The sequence below is a fragment of the Cnephaeus nilssonii genome, assembly GCF_951640355.1.
Source record: "Cnephaeus nilssonii genome assembly, chromosome: 13".
NCBI lineage: Eukaryota > Metazoa > Chordata > Mammalia > Chiroptera > Vespertilionidae > Cnephaeus > Cnephaeus nilssonii.
The window spans coordinates 72,664,770-72,682,898 of NC_137084.1; the positions used below are offsets into that span (position 1 = coordinate 72,664,770).

At 40.3% G+C, this 18,129-nt stretch overlaps 1 protein-coding gene across 2 annotated transcripts in view; it reads right to left on the minus strand.

The window, feature by feature from the left end:
* Positions 1-18,129, minus strand: part of GRIA4 (glutamate ionotropic receptor AMPA type subunit 4) — a 398,719-nt gene that overhangs the window by 84,690 nt on the left and 295,900 nt on the right. For both annotated transcript variants that reach the window (XM_079788918.1, XM_079788919.1), the window contains one exon: positions 12,562-12,615. In XM_079788918.1, coding sequence (XP_079645044.1) covers positions 12,562-12,615 — 54 coding nt within the window. The remainder of the gene's footprint in view (positions 1-12,561; positions 12,616-18,129) is intronic.

The following is an 18,129-nucleotide window of genomic DNA, read 5'->3' on the forward strand; positions in this document are numbered from 1 at the left end:
TGGTCCCCCTTTGTCCCCATTAAATATTTAAAATGCTGTACAAAAATACATACTCAATGCAAAGTGTAAAACAAATAAAAATTACAAGAAGAGGGCACAGAGCATATTAGGGAAGTGAATTAATAAACCCAAAGATATTCTCTCAGAGAAAAGTAAACAACACACACACACACATACACACACACACAGGCTTGTACATCTGTATTTGAATTATTTTTTGTTTTCTCTTAGATTTAGTAAAGTTCCTTTTAAAAATATGAATTTGATTCAATTGTTGTGGGAACTAAGAGAAAGTGTTTTGCCTTTTTTTTTTTTTTTTTTTTGTGGAAGTAAAATATGCAGCAGTGACCTTGCAGTTACACGAGGAGTCAGAGCAGGAATCGGGGAGGAGAGGAAGACCTGGGGTTGTCTCGCCAACTGACTGCATCTCAGCCATGTTTTTGGAGACGTCTGTTTTTTTTTTAAAAAATAACAAAGGAGGTTGCCTTGCCAATACATGCACATTGCTGTTGGCCACCTAAAAGGAAACATATCAGTCTCTTGGCAACTCAGGAAAGTTGCTATGGAAAGCCCCAAGAGTGTGAACTAATAGCTAATACTAATGCTGGGCTTGTTATGTATCAGGCACTTTACTAGACACAACACATGGATTATCTAGTTTAGCTCTCATAACAAGGTTATGAGGTAGATCCTATTATGAGCCATCTATACTAATAAAAGGGTAATATGCTAATTAGACCGGGTTGACCAGACATCTTCCAGACATCGACTTCCTTCTGGACAAAGCCACGGAGGCCAAGGCAGAAGAGGTTAGGGGTGATCAGGCTGGCAGGGGAGCAAGCAGTTAGGGGTGATCATGCCAGTAGGGGAGCAAGAAGTTAGGGTTGAGGTCAGGCCTGCACAGGGGAGCAAGCAGTTGGGGGCAATCAGGCCAGCAAGGGAGGGCAGTTGGGGGTGATCAGGCTGGCAGGGGAGGGCAGTTGGGGCAATCAGGCCAGCAGGGGAGGGCAGTTGGGAGTGATCAGGCTGGCAGAGGAATGGTTAGGGGGTGATCAGGACAGTAGGCAGAGGCAGTTAGGGGCAATCAGGCAGGCAGGCAGGAGAGCAGTTAGGAGCTAGCAGTCCTGCATTGTCAGAGGGATGTCTGACATCCCCCGAGGGGTCCCAGATTGGAGATGGTGCAGGTGGGCTGAGGGACACCCCCCATGCACGATTTTGTGCCCTGGGCCTCTAGTATTTTATAAATAAGGAAAACTGAGGCTCAGTGGGTTACAGCAAAACTATTCAAGTTCACCCAGCAAATATGTATTGGAGCCAAGATATCTCTTGAGTTTGCCTTTTTAATTCCATGCTCTGTGTATTCTTATACAAATATGTGTGTTTTTAATTTTGGTATTTACCATAATGTCCCTAGGAGAAGGCGGGGTGGGTAATAATACTGAAGAAAACAGCCCAAACTCTAAATCCCACTGTGTTAACTTCCCCACATGTACAATGAGAATGAGAAGGCTAAGGTAGCTAGCACATCTGGTTTGGATTTAGTAAATAATGGCTATTCTTAATTTATTCATTCAACAAATATTTATTTCATGCCTATTATGTGCCAGCTAATTTGACAGCTCATCAGTAACATTCTCATTTCATGGGGAAAGAAACTAGGCACCAGAAAGCAAATCTATGTTTTTGAAATGGGGGCAAACGCTGCCCATCAATCTCTAGCTAGTAAAATGTCAGTTAAACATTTGTTTGTTTCTACGAGAATATTGAGCAGACCCACAGTCAAACAAATAATTTCAGTTTTCTAAAAGCCACAGAGATTCAACTATTGCATTAGTTGCTAATTGATGACATTTTTATTTTCTTCCCGCAGTGGCTACAATAGACGCTTTCTTTCACAGCATAATCCCACAGCTGCAACACGCGCAGGCAAAGCTGCAGCCTTCAGAAAAGTCATCTGATGTCAAGTCTGATAAATAATAACCCACATTTCTCTGATTCTGTCCTGCTGCTATGCTGCAGGTAAAGAAAAAAAAATATTGCCATATCTGATTATAAACTCCTCCCAGTTGTGATCCAAAAGAATGGTGGCTGGCTAAGTTCATTTTAGCTATGTTTGTTTGAGTACAGGCAATGTTTTTCATTTTGTATATTTTTTAAATAATAATATAGGAAAAATGATAGGATCTAGACTGTGAGGCAGTTTTGTTGGAAACAGGTATTTTGGTGATCATTTAGATTTCAGTTTTTACCCAGAGAATATTGTGGAACTGAAAGTTCTGGGTGACGTTATAATAAGACTAGAAGCCCGGTGCACGAAATTCGTGCACGGAGGGGGGTTGTCCCTCAGCCCAGCCTGTACCCTCTCCAATCTGGGACCCCTGGAGGGCAGTCGGACATCCCTCTCACAATCCAGGACTGCTGGCTCCCAACTGCTTGCCTGCCTGCCTTCCTGATTGCCCCTAACCACTTCTGCCTGCCAGCCTGATCACCCCCTAACCACTCTGCTGCCAGCCTGTTTGCCCCCAACTTCCCTCCTCTGCCGGCCTGGTCACCCCTAACTGCCCTCTCCTGCAGGGTTGATCACCTCCAACTTCCCTCCCTTGCAGGCCTGGTCCTTCTCAACTGCCCTCCCTTGCAGGCCAGGTGCCTCCAACTGGCCTCTCCTGCTGGCCATCTTGTGGTGGCCATCTTGTGTCCACATGGGGGCAGGATCTTTGACCACATGGGGGCAGCTATATTGTGTGTTGCAGTGATGATCAATCTGCATATTACTCTTTTATTAGATAGGATAGAGGCCTGGTACAGGGGTGGGGGCCAGCTGGTTTGCCCTGAAGGGCGTCCCGGATCAGGCAGGGGTTCCCTTGGGGCGTGGGGCGGCCTGAGAGAGGAGCCTGTGGTAGTTTGCAGGCTGGCCACGCCCCCTGGTAACCTAAGCGGAGGCCCTGGTATCTGGAATTTATTTTCCTTCTACAATTGAAACTTTGTAGCCTGGAGCGGAGCCAAGCCTGGGGCTCCCTCTGCAGTGGCAGCCATTTCTGTTGGGGTTATAATTGAAACTGTTGCCTTAAGCGGGTGGGCCCGGCCAGGGTGTGCGGAAAGTTTTGCTTCCCCTGTTGCCGGCGGCAACTCTGGCCTGCTCTCTCAAGCTCCATTCTGATGCCATTTCTGTTTGAATTTGTTTACCTTCTATAATTGAAACTTTGTAGCTTGAGTGGAGGCTTAGGCCTGCAATGGCTGGCGGAAAGCTTGTTTCCCTCTGTTGCCTGGGAAACCTTGCTGTCTGTGGCTGTAGCCATCTTGGATGGGTTAATTTGCATACTCACTCTGATTGGATGGTGGGTGTGTCTTATGGGCGTGGCTTGTGGGTGTGTAGGAGGTATGGTCAATTTGCATATTTGTCTATTATTAGGTAGGATTGTAATTCTGCATTGGAAGGGGGGCGGGGCACACGGGATTTCGGTAACTAAGTAAACAATGCTCCTCCCTCTCCCGATGGCAGTGGGAGGACCTGGGAGAGGCTTCCTACTTGTTTAAATGTGTTGTTCAACAAAGCCTCATGTCACAATGGTTAGTGGCCTCCTATGGAAAGATCATCTTTCAACTTGGTTTTCCTTTTAATTTCCACTTACAGTCGATACATCCTCTGAAGGAAAAGGGGGGGAGGATTAATAAATTATAGACCTTCAGATAATATGATGACTATTGATATAAACCTATATAGGTCCATCACATCATAGGTATTTAATAAACGTTCATCCTTCCAGATTTATCTAATTCAGAAACATTTGTGCTGTTTTGCATTTCAGGCTCACTGGTTATCTAAATCACTGAGATGCTCTGGTACAGTGAGCAGAAGGACTGTCAAATCAAAAGAGAGATTCCCTCTTAACATTGTTTAAAATTTAGGTTGTTAAGAAATTGATTAATTGATTAAAGTACGCATTTTTGATGGTCAAAGCATATAGGTGGTGGATTTGGGCATGCTCAATGAAGGAAAGTTGAACAAATATAAGAAATATAAAGGAAAAAGTAAAACAATGTCTCCAAGTTCGTGGATCTTAAGTGGGATCATTGCATTTGAGTAAAAATGTGAGTCTGCAAGGGGCGTCTGGCCTTACAAGGTTATCTATCCTTTGTTGAAAATTGGGTATTGGAGTTTCCTACTATTATTGTATTGTTGTCTTTTTCTGTTTTCAGATCTGTTAATATTTGCGTTATATATTTAGATGCTCTGATATCAGGTATTTATCTACAAATGTTATATTCTATTGATCCCTTTATTGTTATATGACCTTCTTTGTATCTTGTTAGTTCTGGCTTAAAGACAATTTTGTCTAATATAAGTATAGATTCTCCTTTTTTCCTTGTTTCTATTTGCATGGACTATCTTTTATCCTCTCCTAGACTTTCAGTCTATGTGTGCCCTTAAATCTGAAGTAGTCTTTTGTATGCAGCATATAGTTGGGGCCCCTTGGCCTGGCCTGTTCCCCCTCGAAATCTGGGACCCCTTGGGGAATGTCGAAGAGCCAGTTTCCACCTGATCCCACAGGCCACCCTGAGGGACCCCACAGGTGCATGAATCCATGCTCTGGGCCTCTAGTGTATTGTACATATAAGCTGTCTGTAAACAGAAACACGTGTGCTATATTGTCCTTGAAGAAGGAAAAGAAACAATGGCTGCAAAGAGATTTCATTGTATCCACTATCTTCATCACATATTGAGACAGGAATTTTCTGTGGTTAGTTTCCAGCTGATTCATAGGTCCTTTGTTCCTTTCTTCCTCTTTTGCTCTCCTCTTTTGTGATTTGATGACTTGACATAGTGATGTTTGCTTTTTTAAAATTTTGTTCATTTTTATTAAGGTATTATATGTGTACATATCTTACCATTGTCGTCCCCCACCCCACTCCCATACATGCCCTCACCCCCCAGAGTTTTGTGTCCATTGGTTATGCTTATATGTATGCATACAAGTCCTTCGGTTGATCTCTTATCTCCCCCACCTCTCCCTAACCTTCCCGCTGTAATTTGACATTCTGTTTGATGCTTTACTGTCTCTGTATCTATCTTTTTGTTCAACAGTTTATAATTTTCTTTATTATCCATAAATGAGTGAGATCATGTGGTATTTTTCTTTCATTGATTGGCTTATTTCACTTAGCATAATTTTCTCCAATTCCATCCAGGTTGCTGCAAATGGTAAGAATTCCTTATTTTTTATGGCAGCATAGTATTCCATTGTGTAGATGTACTATAGTTTTCTGATCCAGTCATCTGCTGACGGGCACCCAGGCTGTTTCCAAATCTTAGCTATTGTAAATTGTGCTGCTATGAACTGACATAGTGATGTTTTGATCCCTTTCACTTCATCTTTTGTGTTTCTACTCTAGGTTTTTGTTTTGTGGCTACCATGAGGCTTACCTAAAGCATCTTATAGTTATAATGGTTTAACTTAAGCTTATAACAACTAAACTTTGAACACATACAAATCTCTGCAATTTAAAACATTCCATCTTACATTTTATGTTTTTGGTATTATAATTTACATATTTTTAATATTGTGTATCCATTTATAAACTATTGTAGTTATAATTCCTTTTAATGCTTTTGTCTTTTAACCTTTACATTAGAATTAGAAGTGATTTACCCACCACTATTACGACAGGGTGTCCTGTATATTGGAGTATTCTGAATTTGTCTCTATATTTACCTTTACCAGTGGATTTTATACTTTCATGTTAGTAATTTGTGTCCTTTAATTTCAGCTTGAAATGTTAACATCTCTTGTAAGGCCACTCATGGTGATCAACTCTTTTAGCTTTTGTTAGTCTGGAAAACTATCTCTCCAATTCTGAATGACATCTTTGTCAGGTAAAGCATTCTTGGTTGGCAGTTTTTCCTCTATCAGCCCTTTGAATGTATTATCTCACTTTCTTCTTGCTTGTAAGATTTTGCTGAAAAATACACTTATATCTTGTAGTGATTCCCTTGTACATAACAAGTTGGTTTACTCTTGCTCATTTTAAGATTCTCTCTTTGTTTTTATTTAATTTAATTATAATGTATCTCAGTGTGTGTCTCTTTAGATTCAGCTTTTTGGTATTTTTTGGTGTTCTTGGATCTGGATGTGTGTTTCTTTCCCTGGCTTAGGAAAATTTTCAACTATTACTTCTTTGAACAGGCTTTCTGCCCCTTTATCTCTGTCTTTTCCTTCTGGAACCTCTATAATGTGTATATTAATCAATTTGATCATGTATCATAAATCCCTTAACTATCTTCAGTCTTTTTTCAGTCTGTTTTCTTTTTGTTTATCTGATTGAATTCCACTGTTCTGACTTCAAGTTAGCTGCTCTTTTCTTCCCCTTAATCTACTCTGCTGTTAAACCCTATACTGAAATTTGAAGTTCAGTTATTGTATTCTTCAGCTTTGTGATTTCTGTATGGTACCTTTTTATATTTTCTATTTCTTTGCTGAAATTCTCATTTTTGTCTGTGTCCCAATATTGTTGAAAATGTCCCGTGTGCACTTGAGAAGAACGTATAGTCTGTGGTTTGGGGGTGAAATATTCTGAAGATGTCAATTAGTTCCATCTGATATAGTGAGTTGTTAAGGATTGCTGTTTCTTTGCTGACTTTTTTGTCTAGAGAATTTATTCCGTGATGCCAATGGGGTATTAAAGTCCCCTACTATGATTGTATTGCTGTTGTTCTCACCCTTGATATCTTCCAGAAGCTTTTTTATGTATTTGGGTGCTCATTTTTGTGTGTGTTGCTTTCCTAACCTCACGAAGCATCTTTACAACTGTTTTTTTTTTGAACTCCCTTTTGGACAAACCAGGGCAGCCTAAGCTCTCAAACCTGTGTGATTGCTCACGCTGCCTGCTTTGAGCACCTAGATGCAGGTGATTATAAGCCTGACCCTTAGGCAGCAGCTTGAAAGTATGCAGTCAAACCCATTTAAGGAAAGATTGCAAACTGGGCATTTTGCTTGTTTCCTCGACACTGAGCCCTGGGGGGATAGCTGTGGCAAGTACTCTCATGCACTACCAGTTAAGAACTGCTTCACTGTTTGCTACAGTCCTGTGGGGTTTGTGAATGCAAGCTCAGTTGGCTATCAGATTCAGTTGTCCCTTGGGCAGCATAAGCAGAAGATGGGGTGCCAGGCATGTGTACAATCTCCTTCTAGAGACAGGTTGGCAACCTGGTTACAGTAAGAGGAAGCTGGAGGAAAGAAAGTGGCATACATGCTTACCAGCTCCCCCAGGCACCATGGAGGATCACAGCCAGCCCCTACATGTGTGAAGTTAGACCCTTGAAGATGGACTCTCAGGCAGCAGGTTGCAAAGTATAGAGTCAATCCTTTTCCAGGAAAATACTGGGAGACGGGCGTTTTTCTTTCTCCCTCTGTGGTGAGGCCTGTTGGGATAGCCACATGGAGTGCTCATGCACCCATTTAGAATGGCTTCTATTTTCTATAGTCCTGTGGATCTTGTGGATACATGTGCCATTGGCTTTTAGAGGTAGACTTTTTTTTTTTTTTTTTGGCGGCGGGGGGTGGGTGGGGGGGAGGTCTGTATCTTGAGTGGCAGGGGTGCTAAATTTTCAGTCCAAATCTTTGCTCCTCATGGAGAAGCTGGGAATTGGGGATTCCCTTAAAATTTTATGACACTGTACCAGGGATAGTATTTATGGAAATAATGTGTCTCAGTCTTTCCTACCCATTTTGATGTGGCTATTTTCTTAGTTGCCTGAAGTAGAAGAGTCACTCAGTTACTTTTCTGCATTTCTTTCAGAGGAATTGCTGTGTGTGTGCATCTGTGGGATGAAGGACATTCAGGAGCTTCCTCTGTCTCCATCTTGATCCCTCCAACTAAATCAATCTTGATGAGTTGGTTAAGTAACAACCCCATTAATTGAATATTATAATTGTAATTTAGAAATATAATTATTTTCTTTACTTTTAGAATGTTTGTTGCTACTATATAGAAATACAAATATTTTTGTATATTGACCTTATATTTTGCAACCCTGCTAAACCCATTTATTAGTTTTCAGTTTTTTAAATTAGGTTTCTTAGGATTTTCTACATATAAAACTGTCTTTCTCAATCTGGATGCCTTTTATTTATTTTATTGCCTAACATCCCTTGCTTGAACCTTTAGTACAATGTTCAATAAAATGAGGAGAGGGACATCTTTGTCTTGTTAGTAATCTTAGGGGAAAATCACTCAGTCTTTCAATATTAAGTATAATGTTAATACAATCTTTCTTTTGGTACTTAATTGATTTCACATTTGTGAGTCTTATGGGCATAGTTCTCAAGAAATAGCTGTTGATTGGCCCAATGAAACAAAAATCATTCTGTTCTTGAAAGTCAGTTTCTTAAGGATAAATGAATAAGTCAATAGAATCCATATTAATAAACTATATTATAATGTAGATATGTACAAATTACTGGCCTAGTAATGTGTTACAATGATACCAACTACGTATGGTAAAAGCTTGGTTATTTTTAGTCAGAGTGATAATTATATTACCCAATACAAGCAAAATATTTTTCTACTCCATATGCTGTTAATTAGTCATTTTACAGATAACTTACATATGCTACCATCTAGTAGGGCTGTTTAAGACAGTCTGCGATACCCATTAGGATGTTATCGTTATTAATTCTTTCCATTTTGTATTGGTTTGTCAATGTCAGAAATTTATTTCTGGCATAACAATGTATAACATGTCAACTTTCTTTTTCTGAATTCCATTGTTTGGAAAGAACAGATGTCAATACCTGCTATTTGCCAGAATCTCCTGATATAATGTCATTGTGAATTCAGACATTTCATAAGCATGAGATTTTCTTTTTGGTCTTACAGTGATTAATACCAGAATATAGTAGTTTTAAGATTTACATATATTTGAATTTTTATAAATATATTATAATATTCAGACTCTGGGCCTTCTCAAAATAATGAAAAGCATTCGTCAAAGTTTCTCAATATCTTCATGATAATCCCTTAAGTGGCATAATTATACTTTATTCAAGAAACACAATACAGTAACTGTTTACAGTCTATTGCTGCATTTTAATATCTCAATTCCATAATGAAACTGAGGTCACTAACCACGGAAAATTCCTGTCTCAGTATGCGATGATGAAGACAGTGGATACAATGACATCTCTTCGCAGCCCTTGTTTCTTTTCCTCCTTCAAGGACAATATCTTCACCAAAGAAACGGGTGGGAAAGGCGGAAAAGAAGAAAACATTCTGATCTTTATTATTTCCTTCCTTTTGCTTACTCTGGGCTTTTCTTGTTGTCTTCTTTCTAATTCTTTTAAGTTATAGGGTTAGATAATTTACTACCAGTTTTTCTTGGTTTTTTTTTTTTGAGGTAGGCTTGTAGAGCTATGAACCTCCCTCTCAGGACTGCTTTCACGGTGTCCGATAGGATTTGGATTGTTGTGTTTTCATTGTCATTTGTTTCCAGGATGTTTTTTATTCTTTCTTTGATCTCTTTGGTAACCCATTTGTTGTGTAATAGCATGCTATTTAGCCTCCAAGTGCTTGATTTTTTTAAATTGTTTTTATTTAGTTGATTTCTAATTTTATGCCATTGTGCTCTAAGAAGATGCTTGATATGATTTCAATCTTCTTGAATTTGAAGCGATTTGTCTGTGTCCCAATATGTCACCTATTGTTGAAAATGTCCCGTGTGCACTTGAGAAGAACGTATAGTCTGTGGTTTGGGGGTGAAATATTCTGAAGATGTCAATTAGTTCCATCTGATATAGTGAGTTGTTAAGGATTGCTGTTTCTTTGCTGACTTTTTTGTCTAGAGAATTTATTCCGTGATGCCAATGGGGTATTAAAGTCCCCTACTATGATTGTATTGCTGTTGTTCTCACCCTTGATATCTTCCAGAAGCTTTTTTATGTATTTGGGTGCTCCTGTATTGGGTGCATATTGCCAGAGTTGTTTTATTGATCCCTTAATATTATAAAGTAGCTTTCCTTATCTCTTGTTATGGCCTTCACCTTGAGGTCCATTTTGTCAGATATAAGTATTGCTACCCCATCTTTTCTTTCATTTCTTTTTGCCTGAAAAATTTTTTTTCTATCCCTTCACTTTCAGCCTGTGTGAGTCCCTTGTTCTGAGGTGGGTCTCTTATAGACAGCATATATATGGGTCATGATTTCTTATCCATTCAGCCACCCTATGTCGTTTGATTAGAGCATTTAATCCATTTACGTTTAAGGTTATTATTGATAAGAACTTATTTGTAGCCATTTTTATTCTTTATGCCTGTTCCTTCTATTTCTTCTTTTTACAACAGTCCTTTTAGCATGTCTGCATTGCTGGCTTGGTTGTAATAAACTCCCTTAGTCTCTTTTTGTCTGTGAAGCTCCTGATTTCACCTTCAATTTTGAATGATAGCCTTGCTGGATAGAGTATTCTTGGATTCAGTCCTTTTCTTTGTATCACTTTGTATACTTCATTCCATTCCCTTCTGGCCTGATGTGTTTCTGTGGAGAAATCATTTGATAGTCTAATGGGAGATCGCTTGTAGGTAACTTTCTGTCTCTCTCTTATAGTCCTTAAGATTCTCTCTTTGTCTTTAACATTTGCTATTGTAATTATGATGTTTCTTGGTGTGGTTCTTTTGGGTTCATCTTGTTTGGGATGCTCTGTCCTTGTGTGACTTTTTTCCTCCCTAAGTCAAGGAAGTTTTCTGTTATCATTTCTTCAAATAGGTTTTCCAATCCTTGCTCCTCTTCTTGTCCTTCTGGCACCTCTATTAAATGGATGTTACTTCATTTCATGTTGTCCCAAAGCTCTCTTATACTCTCCTCCTTCTTTGTAATATTTTTCTCCAATTGCTGTTCAGATTGGGTGCCATTTTTCTATACTGTTTTCTAACTCACTGATTCAGTCCTCTGCTTCTTCTAGTCTACTGTTGAAACCTTCTATTGTGTTCTTAATTGCAGCTATGTCATTCTTCATTGCCTCTTGTTTCTTTCACATGGTGAATTTCTCATCCTGACTTTTGAGCATTCATATAATCATTACTCTGAATTTTTTCTCTGACAAATTGTTTGCCTTCATTTCATTTAATTCCTTTTCTGGCAATTCCTCATTTCCTTTTCTTTGTTGATTGTTTCTTTTTCTTCCCATTTATGCTCTCTTTTTCTGGCTCTGGGAACCCTGCTTGGGGTCTGAGAGGTTGAAGCCCCTAGTGGTTCAATGATTCAGGACTTGCTAGCCCAGAGGCTGGGTCTGTCTTGAGTTTCATACCTTATTATCTCTGCTCTGAATTGTATCCCATTTTCCCATGGCTCTCGTCCCTCAGTTTCTGCTTCAGATACTTGGGGTTGGTAGGAACACCTGCACAGTCCCTGTGGTATGTGACTCCCTGTGAGGGCCCAGAGCCCTCTGGCATGCAATTCACTGTGCGGCCCCAGCACCCAAGGCAGGATGGCACCCTAGGTCCCTCTTCCAGTGCACTTTTAGCATGGTCCTGTGACCTATGGTTGGGTGCATCTGGTTGTACCGGCAGCCCTGTCCTGGGCCTCGGGTTGAGAATGCACCAACTGAGGTCTCTCTCTTGGGCTAGGGGTGGAGGATGTGCTGGACTGCAACTTTGTACTGGGACTGGGGATGGGGCAGGGCAGGGGTACCCCTGGTTTGCACTCACAGCTGGAGACCTGAAGTGTGGGATCCTGGGATGCTGGTCTGGGCTCCAGTAAGGAGGTGCAGCTTGGGAGGTCTCTCTGGCGTGCACTCACTACAAATGTCTGGGAGCCTATGGTGTGGGTATCATGCTACTCACTGCAAAGACATGGTGGTGGTCCCACACGGGTTATGGCTAGTAAGCAGCTCCCATTCATAGGTACATGGCGGTGTCAGAGGACAATCTGGGGATTGATGCTGCTGTGGTCCTTGGCCTCTGCTGCTTCCCCCTTCAAGATGGTGTGGGTTCTGCGCCAAAGCCGTGCAGGCCTGGGAGTGCCTGTGGTGGTAGCAGGGCTTTTCCATCTAGGACAGCTAGATCTGCCAGTGTCGGGGACTCCTGTGGTATCTAACTGTCCCTCACTCACCTACATAAACACCACACATGTCCACATACGCCCGCCTCCCTCCTTTCCTCTGTCACACTTCCTCTCTCCCTGCTGTTAATTAATATTTCTCCTAATTAATTTCCATGTTGATCTCTGGCAATCTTTATTCATAGATTGACATTTATCATCTATACAGAGAAAAAGCCATTATTTAATGTGGAGTGATATCATAGTAAAGCAAACATTGTAATTAGCTTTAAAGGTCATATTGGCAGATATCAAGCTAATCTGCATCAAATATATTGAATTCTACATTGGAAATATAATGATCTTTGAAATAAAAATAGAATCCTATGTAACAAAAACTTAGTAAGTAATATAGTAACAATTCTTCAACTGATTAGTAAGTAATATATTGCAATCATTTATTGGAACATTATTTTGAGGTGTATTTGAAATAATCTTGAATGCTTGAGAAATTCTTATGAAAATAAAGTGTTCTTACCAAGTTTGCGATGATATAATGGTAGCCTTTAACATGCTTTCCAACACTCACAATCTGTGAAGATATAAGGAAACAAGAGAAACCAATTTAATTTTACTGAATGAGTATATTTTTAACAGTAGAATTTTAACCTTTTAGCATAATTCCTTATATAAGCTGATGAGAAAATGACATCATTTTCCTTATGAGAGTGAATTATCCAAATGAATAGTTTACATATCTATATTTATAAAAGGCTAAGTGACCGACCGTCCATCCATCCGTCTGTCCATCCGACCAACCGACTGGCCAGTACATATGACGCGCACTGGCAATTTAAAAATAAACATTGACTCGCACATGCGCGATGCATATAAAGCTCTCGCTGGCACCAATCGCATGCGTGTGTTTTGACCTGTCATTGTTGATAGTGAATTTGGTTGTTTTTGTTGACATTCTGAAGCTGAAAGAAAGCGGAGATTTTCACACCTATTTGAGTGATGATTTCATCAATTCAATGAATGATGCCAAAAAGGAAAAATTTCCCATAGAATTTCTTGATAGTATTACTCCTTCCGGAATGCCCTGTCATAAATTAAAATTGAAAGTAGGTGCAATCATCATGCTACTGAGAAATCTTAATAGTAAATGGGGTCTTTGTAATGGTACTAGATTTATTATCACAAGATTGTGACCTCACATAATTGAAGCTGAAGTATTAACAGGATCTGCGGAAGGAGAGGTTGTTCTGATTCCAAGAATTGATTTGTCCCTATCTGACACTGGCTTCCCATTTAAATTAATTCGAAGACAGTTTCCCATGATGCCAGCATTTGTGATGGTTATTCATAAATCACAAGGACAAGCTCTAGATAGAGTACGAATATTCCTACCTGAACCCGTTTTCGGAAATGGTCACTTATAATGTTGCTTTCTCTCGAGTTTGAAGAGCATGTGACGTTAAAGTTGTAAATACTTCATCACAAGGGAAATTACTCAAGCACTCTGAAAGTGTTTTTACTCTTAATGTGGCATACAGGGAGATATTAGATAAGTTTAATCAATTTATCAGTCATTGTTTTTATCAATGTTGTTTTTATATTATATTTTTGTTGTTTTTATATCATGTTTTTGTTGTTTTTATATCATGTTTTTATATCATGCCTTTGTTGTTGTTATATCATGTTGTTATTGTTTATTTATTAATCAATTTATATATTATTTTCATATACAGTTTACTAATTTTCTTTCATCTCTGACACTTCTATTATAGAGAAAGGGCAAATAGCGATATTAAAATATTTCTCCTAATTAATTTCCTTAAAATATATACTAACATAAGAAGCTTAAAATGATTTTGTTCCAAAACATTTAGATGTACTTAATTTACTAATAATTTATAGAAATGCACAATAAATTGTTAGATGTCTTCAAATGGTAAGAATCATTTTCTGAGTAGATTGGATTACTGTTGTGAGGAGCAAACAATATATTTCTAAGGCCAATTTCTGTTTTCAGATACCTCTAATACCACATAACAGTTAATTCTCACTTGCATATGGGTATAGCAGTATCTCTCTCTCTCTCTCTCTCTCTCTCTCTCTCTCTCTCTCTATATATATATATATATATATATATATATATATATATACTAGAAGCCCGTTGCACGAAGTTTCGTGCAATAGACTTTTCCTTCACCTGGCTGCCGGCACCAGTTATCCGCCAGCAGCAGTTTTCCTCTGGCCACCCGCCGATCAGAGCGCCTCCCGCCAGCATGATCGGCCACCCTGAGAGGAACTCCGATCGGGAGGTGCTCCGATCCGGCGGGTGGCCAGAGGAAAACTGCTGCTGGCAGAAAACTGGTGCCAGCAGCCATGCAATCGGCCACCCCAACTTCCGCCACCAGCGTCTTCCGCAGCCCGGGCCTAAGCAGGGCCGGCCGTTTAAGCCGGCGGGAGGAGCAGGGGTCGGGGACTAGTGAGTCCCCTCCCCCCGCTCCTATCGCCAGCCAATAGGCCACCCTGAGTCCCGCCCCCCGCGCCTCCAGCGGGCCCAATCGTGGGCGTAGCGGAGTGATGGTAATTTGCATATTACCATTTTATTAGGTATGAGATATATATATATATATATACACATACACATACATACAGTATTTTCCGGCGTATAAGACGACTGGGCATATAGAAGATTTTCCTGGGTTAAAAAGTCGTCTTATACGCCGGAAAATATCTACTCTAATAATAGACAAATATGCAAATTGACCGCACCTTCGCTACACCCAAGCCACGCCCACCAGCCAAGCCACGCCCACCAACCAATCAGGACGAATATGCAAATTACCCCAACAAAGATGGCGGCTAATTGGCATATCGCGACAGCGTAGAAAGAAGCCAAGAGCTGCAGAAGGGAGCAAAGCTGCAGAGAAGCAAGCAAGCCGGGGGGAGGAGAAGGGAGGAGCGGAGGCGGGGCCGGGGGAGAAGGAAGTTGAGCAGGCGGGGCCGGGGGAGAAGGGGCGGGGCTGGGAGAGAAGGGAGGAGCGGAGGCGGGGCCAGGGGAGAAGGGAGGAGCGGAGGCGGGGCCAGGGGAGAAGGAAGGAGCGGAGGCGGGGCCGGGGGAGAAGGAAGGAGAGCGGGCTGGCGGAGAAGGCAGGGCAGGGGAGAAGGGAGGAGCGGAGGCGGGGCTGGGGGAGAAGGAAAAAGTAGGCGGGCTGGCAGAGAAGGTGGGCCGGGGGAGAAGGGAGGAGCGGAGGCATGGCCAGGGAAGAAGGAAGGAGAGCGGGCTGGCGGAGAAGTTAGAAAAGCAGGGGGGCTGGCGGAGATCGCGGGGCTGGGAGGACAAGGGAGGAGAGCAGGCAGGGTGGGGTAGAGTGCAGCAGGAAACCCTATTGCAGGATTTTTCCTGCAACAGGAATGCTAGTGGTATATATATAAGCCTAAGTGACTGTTACTACCAGTTGACCAGTCACTATGACGCGCACTGACCACCAAGGGACAGACGCTGAATGAAAGAGCTGCCCCCTGGTGGTCAGTGTGCTCCAGAGCCAATCTCCTACTGCCGGTCAGCCTCCCGTGGTCCCTCCCCAGGCCGGCCACCCCAATGGGCCCCTATTGCTGGCCAGGTCCAGTGACCCCACCTGTGCATGAATTCGTGCAACGTGCCTCTAGTTTTATTATAATAAAGAAAATAAGCAGAAGACATCATCAAGGTACTTTCTCTCTCCTAGATTAAATTTTTTAACCTAAGAATGATTTTTAGAAAGTTTTAGGAAATTAGAGACACAGACATTTTTAAGAAAAATAAATAATAGGATTTTTTAAGAAGTACAACTTAATTTCTGCACTAAAAAGTAAAACTCTTATTTTAAAACTGAAAAATTCCTTCCAGAGAAAATCTAATCACAGTTAATAGTGAGCAACTTTGTAACCTCATTGGTCGCCTCAAATATAACAACACAATATAAGATTTTCATGTACTTTCATCATCATAATAAAAAAATACTAAGTTGTTTTTAGCATTTTATTATCCTCTAAAAATATTTCTTTGTAAATTAGTGACTTGTGTATAAAATATGGGAAAACCCTATTTAAATGTTTTTAGCATTTTAATAGTCTCTAAAAATATTTTTTTGTAAATAAGTGACTTGTGTATGAAATACAGGAAAACCCTATTTAAATCCTAGGAATTGTACTGGGAAACAGTTTTGTGCACATGGCTATCAGTGAAATGGGATCACTGCTTATTTCATCTTTTCTTTTGGCTACATCTAAACCCTCTTCTTTGTCTTTAAGTTTCTGTATTTTCACTACAATAAGTTTAAATTTTTACTTTTTAATTTTTGCTTACATTGTTCAGAATTTGTAGTGCTTCCTGCCTATGAGGTTTGCCCTTCAACAATTCTGGAAATTTCTCAACCAATATCCCTTAAAATCCCTTCAAATATTTTTTTGTGGATGTTTGCTTCTAACAGATATTGCAATGTTGGTATTACAGGCCTAAGGCCACTTCTTAAAAAAATATGTTTTTATTGATTTGAGAGAGTGAGAGAGAGAAAGGGAGGGGGATGGAGACAGAAGGAAACATTGATGTGAGAGAGAAGCATCAATTGGCTGCCTACTGCATGCTCCCTGACCAAGGATGGAGCCTGAAACCTGGGCATGTGCTCTGACTGGGAATGGAACTGGTGGCCTTTCAGTGCATGGGACAACATTCAACCAACTGAACCATATTAGTCAGGGAAGTAGGGCCACTTTTATAATAATTTATCCATTTCTATTTGTGTGTATAAGTTATAAATACAAGCTGTCTGAAGAAGACTGTGATGTTAAATTCTTATAGAATATATATTCCTCACCAAACTAAGCCCAGGCCAAGACAGAAAACACTTAGCTGACTCATTGTATAGATAATAGATTTTCTTCTGTTCTTTTATTGGGGTGTTACCCTTCAATAGTCTGGCTTACTATGAGATCTTAGGTATAATTTATTGCCTTGACTGAGTCCAAAGTTCCTGTTCTTGGGTGAGCATTAAATTCCCAGTCAGGTTACCCAATCTGGCAACTTCCTTTGGTGCAGTCATCTTTTATTCTTGGCCCCTGAAGGTTTTCTTTACTTTCCTGGAAGCTCAGCTATGCATTTGAAATGTTTTACATAGCATTTTTACATGTTTTGTTTGTCAGATTTATCTTGTCCACAATTTACCTAAAACAAATTTCCCTTGACAATTCACCATAAAGATAAAGATAAGCAATAAATAGATGAGATTATAAAGAAAATTCAGTAAAGAAACAGCTTAATTAGTCATTATAATGGGTAACCCTAACCTGAGTGATTTATCATGGGCAGAATAGCCTGGAGCTCTCTTATTTTGGGGGCATCTGAGATACATATAGCTTATGCAAAAGACAATTATCAAGAAACATGATGGTTGGTACTCACCTGGGAAACTGTATACCATTCATTTTACTAGAAATTACTACTATTTGACATGAGCAGGGGTTATTGCCACTGGGCAACCCATAATTTATCTCTTACTGATTCATCATAACTTTCTCTGTTGTGGTTATTTAAGCCTTTTTGCACTCTCTAAGCTCCCATGCAAATCCTGTCTCTTCTTTCTCAACATCCTTAGCTTATGATTTCTGTGTGGCCTCAGTCAATATATTATCTCTGCTTTCTTTTAAATTCACTTTAAAGTGTAATACTTATAAATGTGAAACCAGTGGAAATTCTGCACTGGGTATCTTTGTAAAGAAATCATTGTCAGTTCTAGATTGCTTGGCAAAGAACTATAATAAATTAAAAGTTATGTAATACATTTTCAAGGGATGAGGACTTAGAGAAATCACAAAGAACCAAAAGTGACAAGAATCCTGGAAGCAAAGGCCTTGTAGAGCTTGATATGCATCAACATTCTGGGAAATGAGGGCCCCAGGGAGCAGTGATCTGCAGATTTATTTACCTGGCTGGTGATGCTAGAAAGAATACCATTTCTGCTGATCTAGGTCCAGGCTGGGAAGAAAACAACTGTGGTGCACACATTGTTGCAAAGACCTCATTGCTTGAACACTCACCACCCTTACCTGGGGTGGT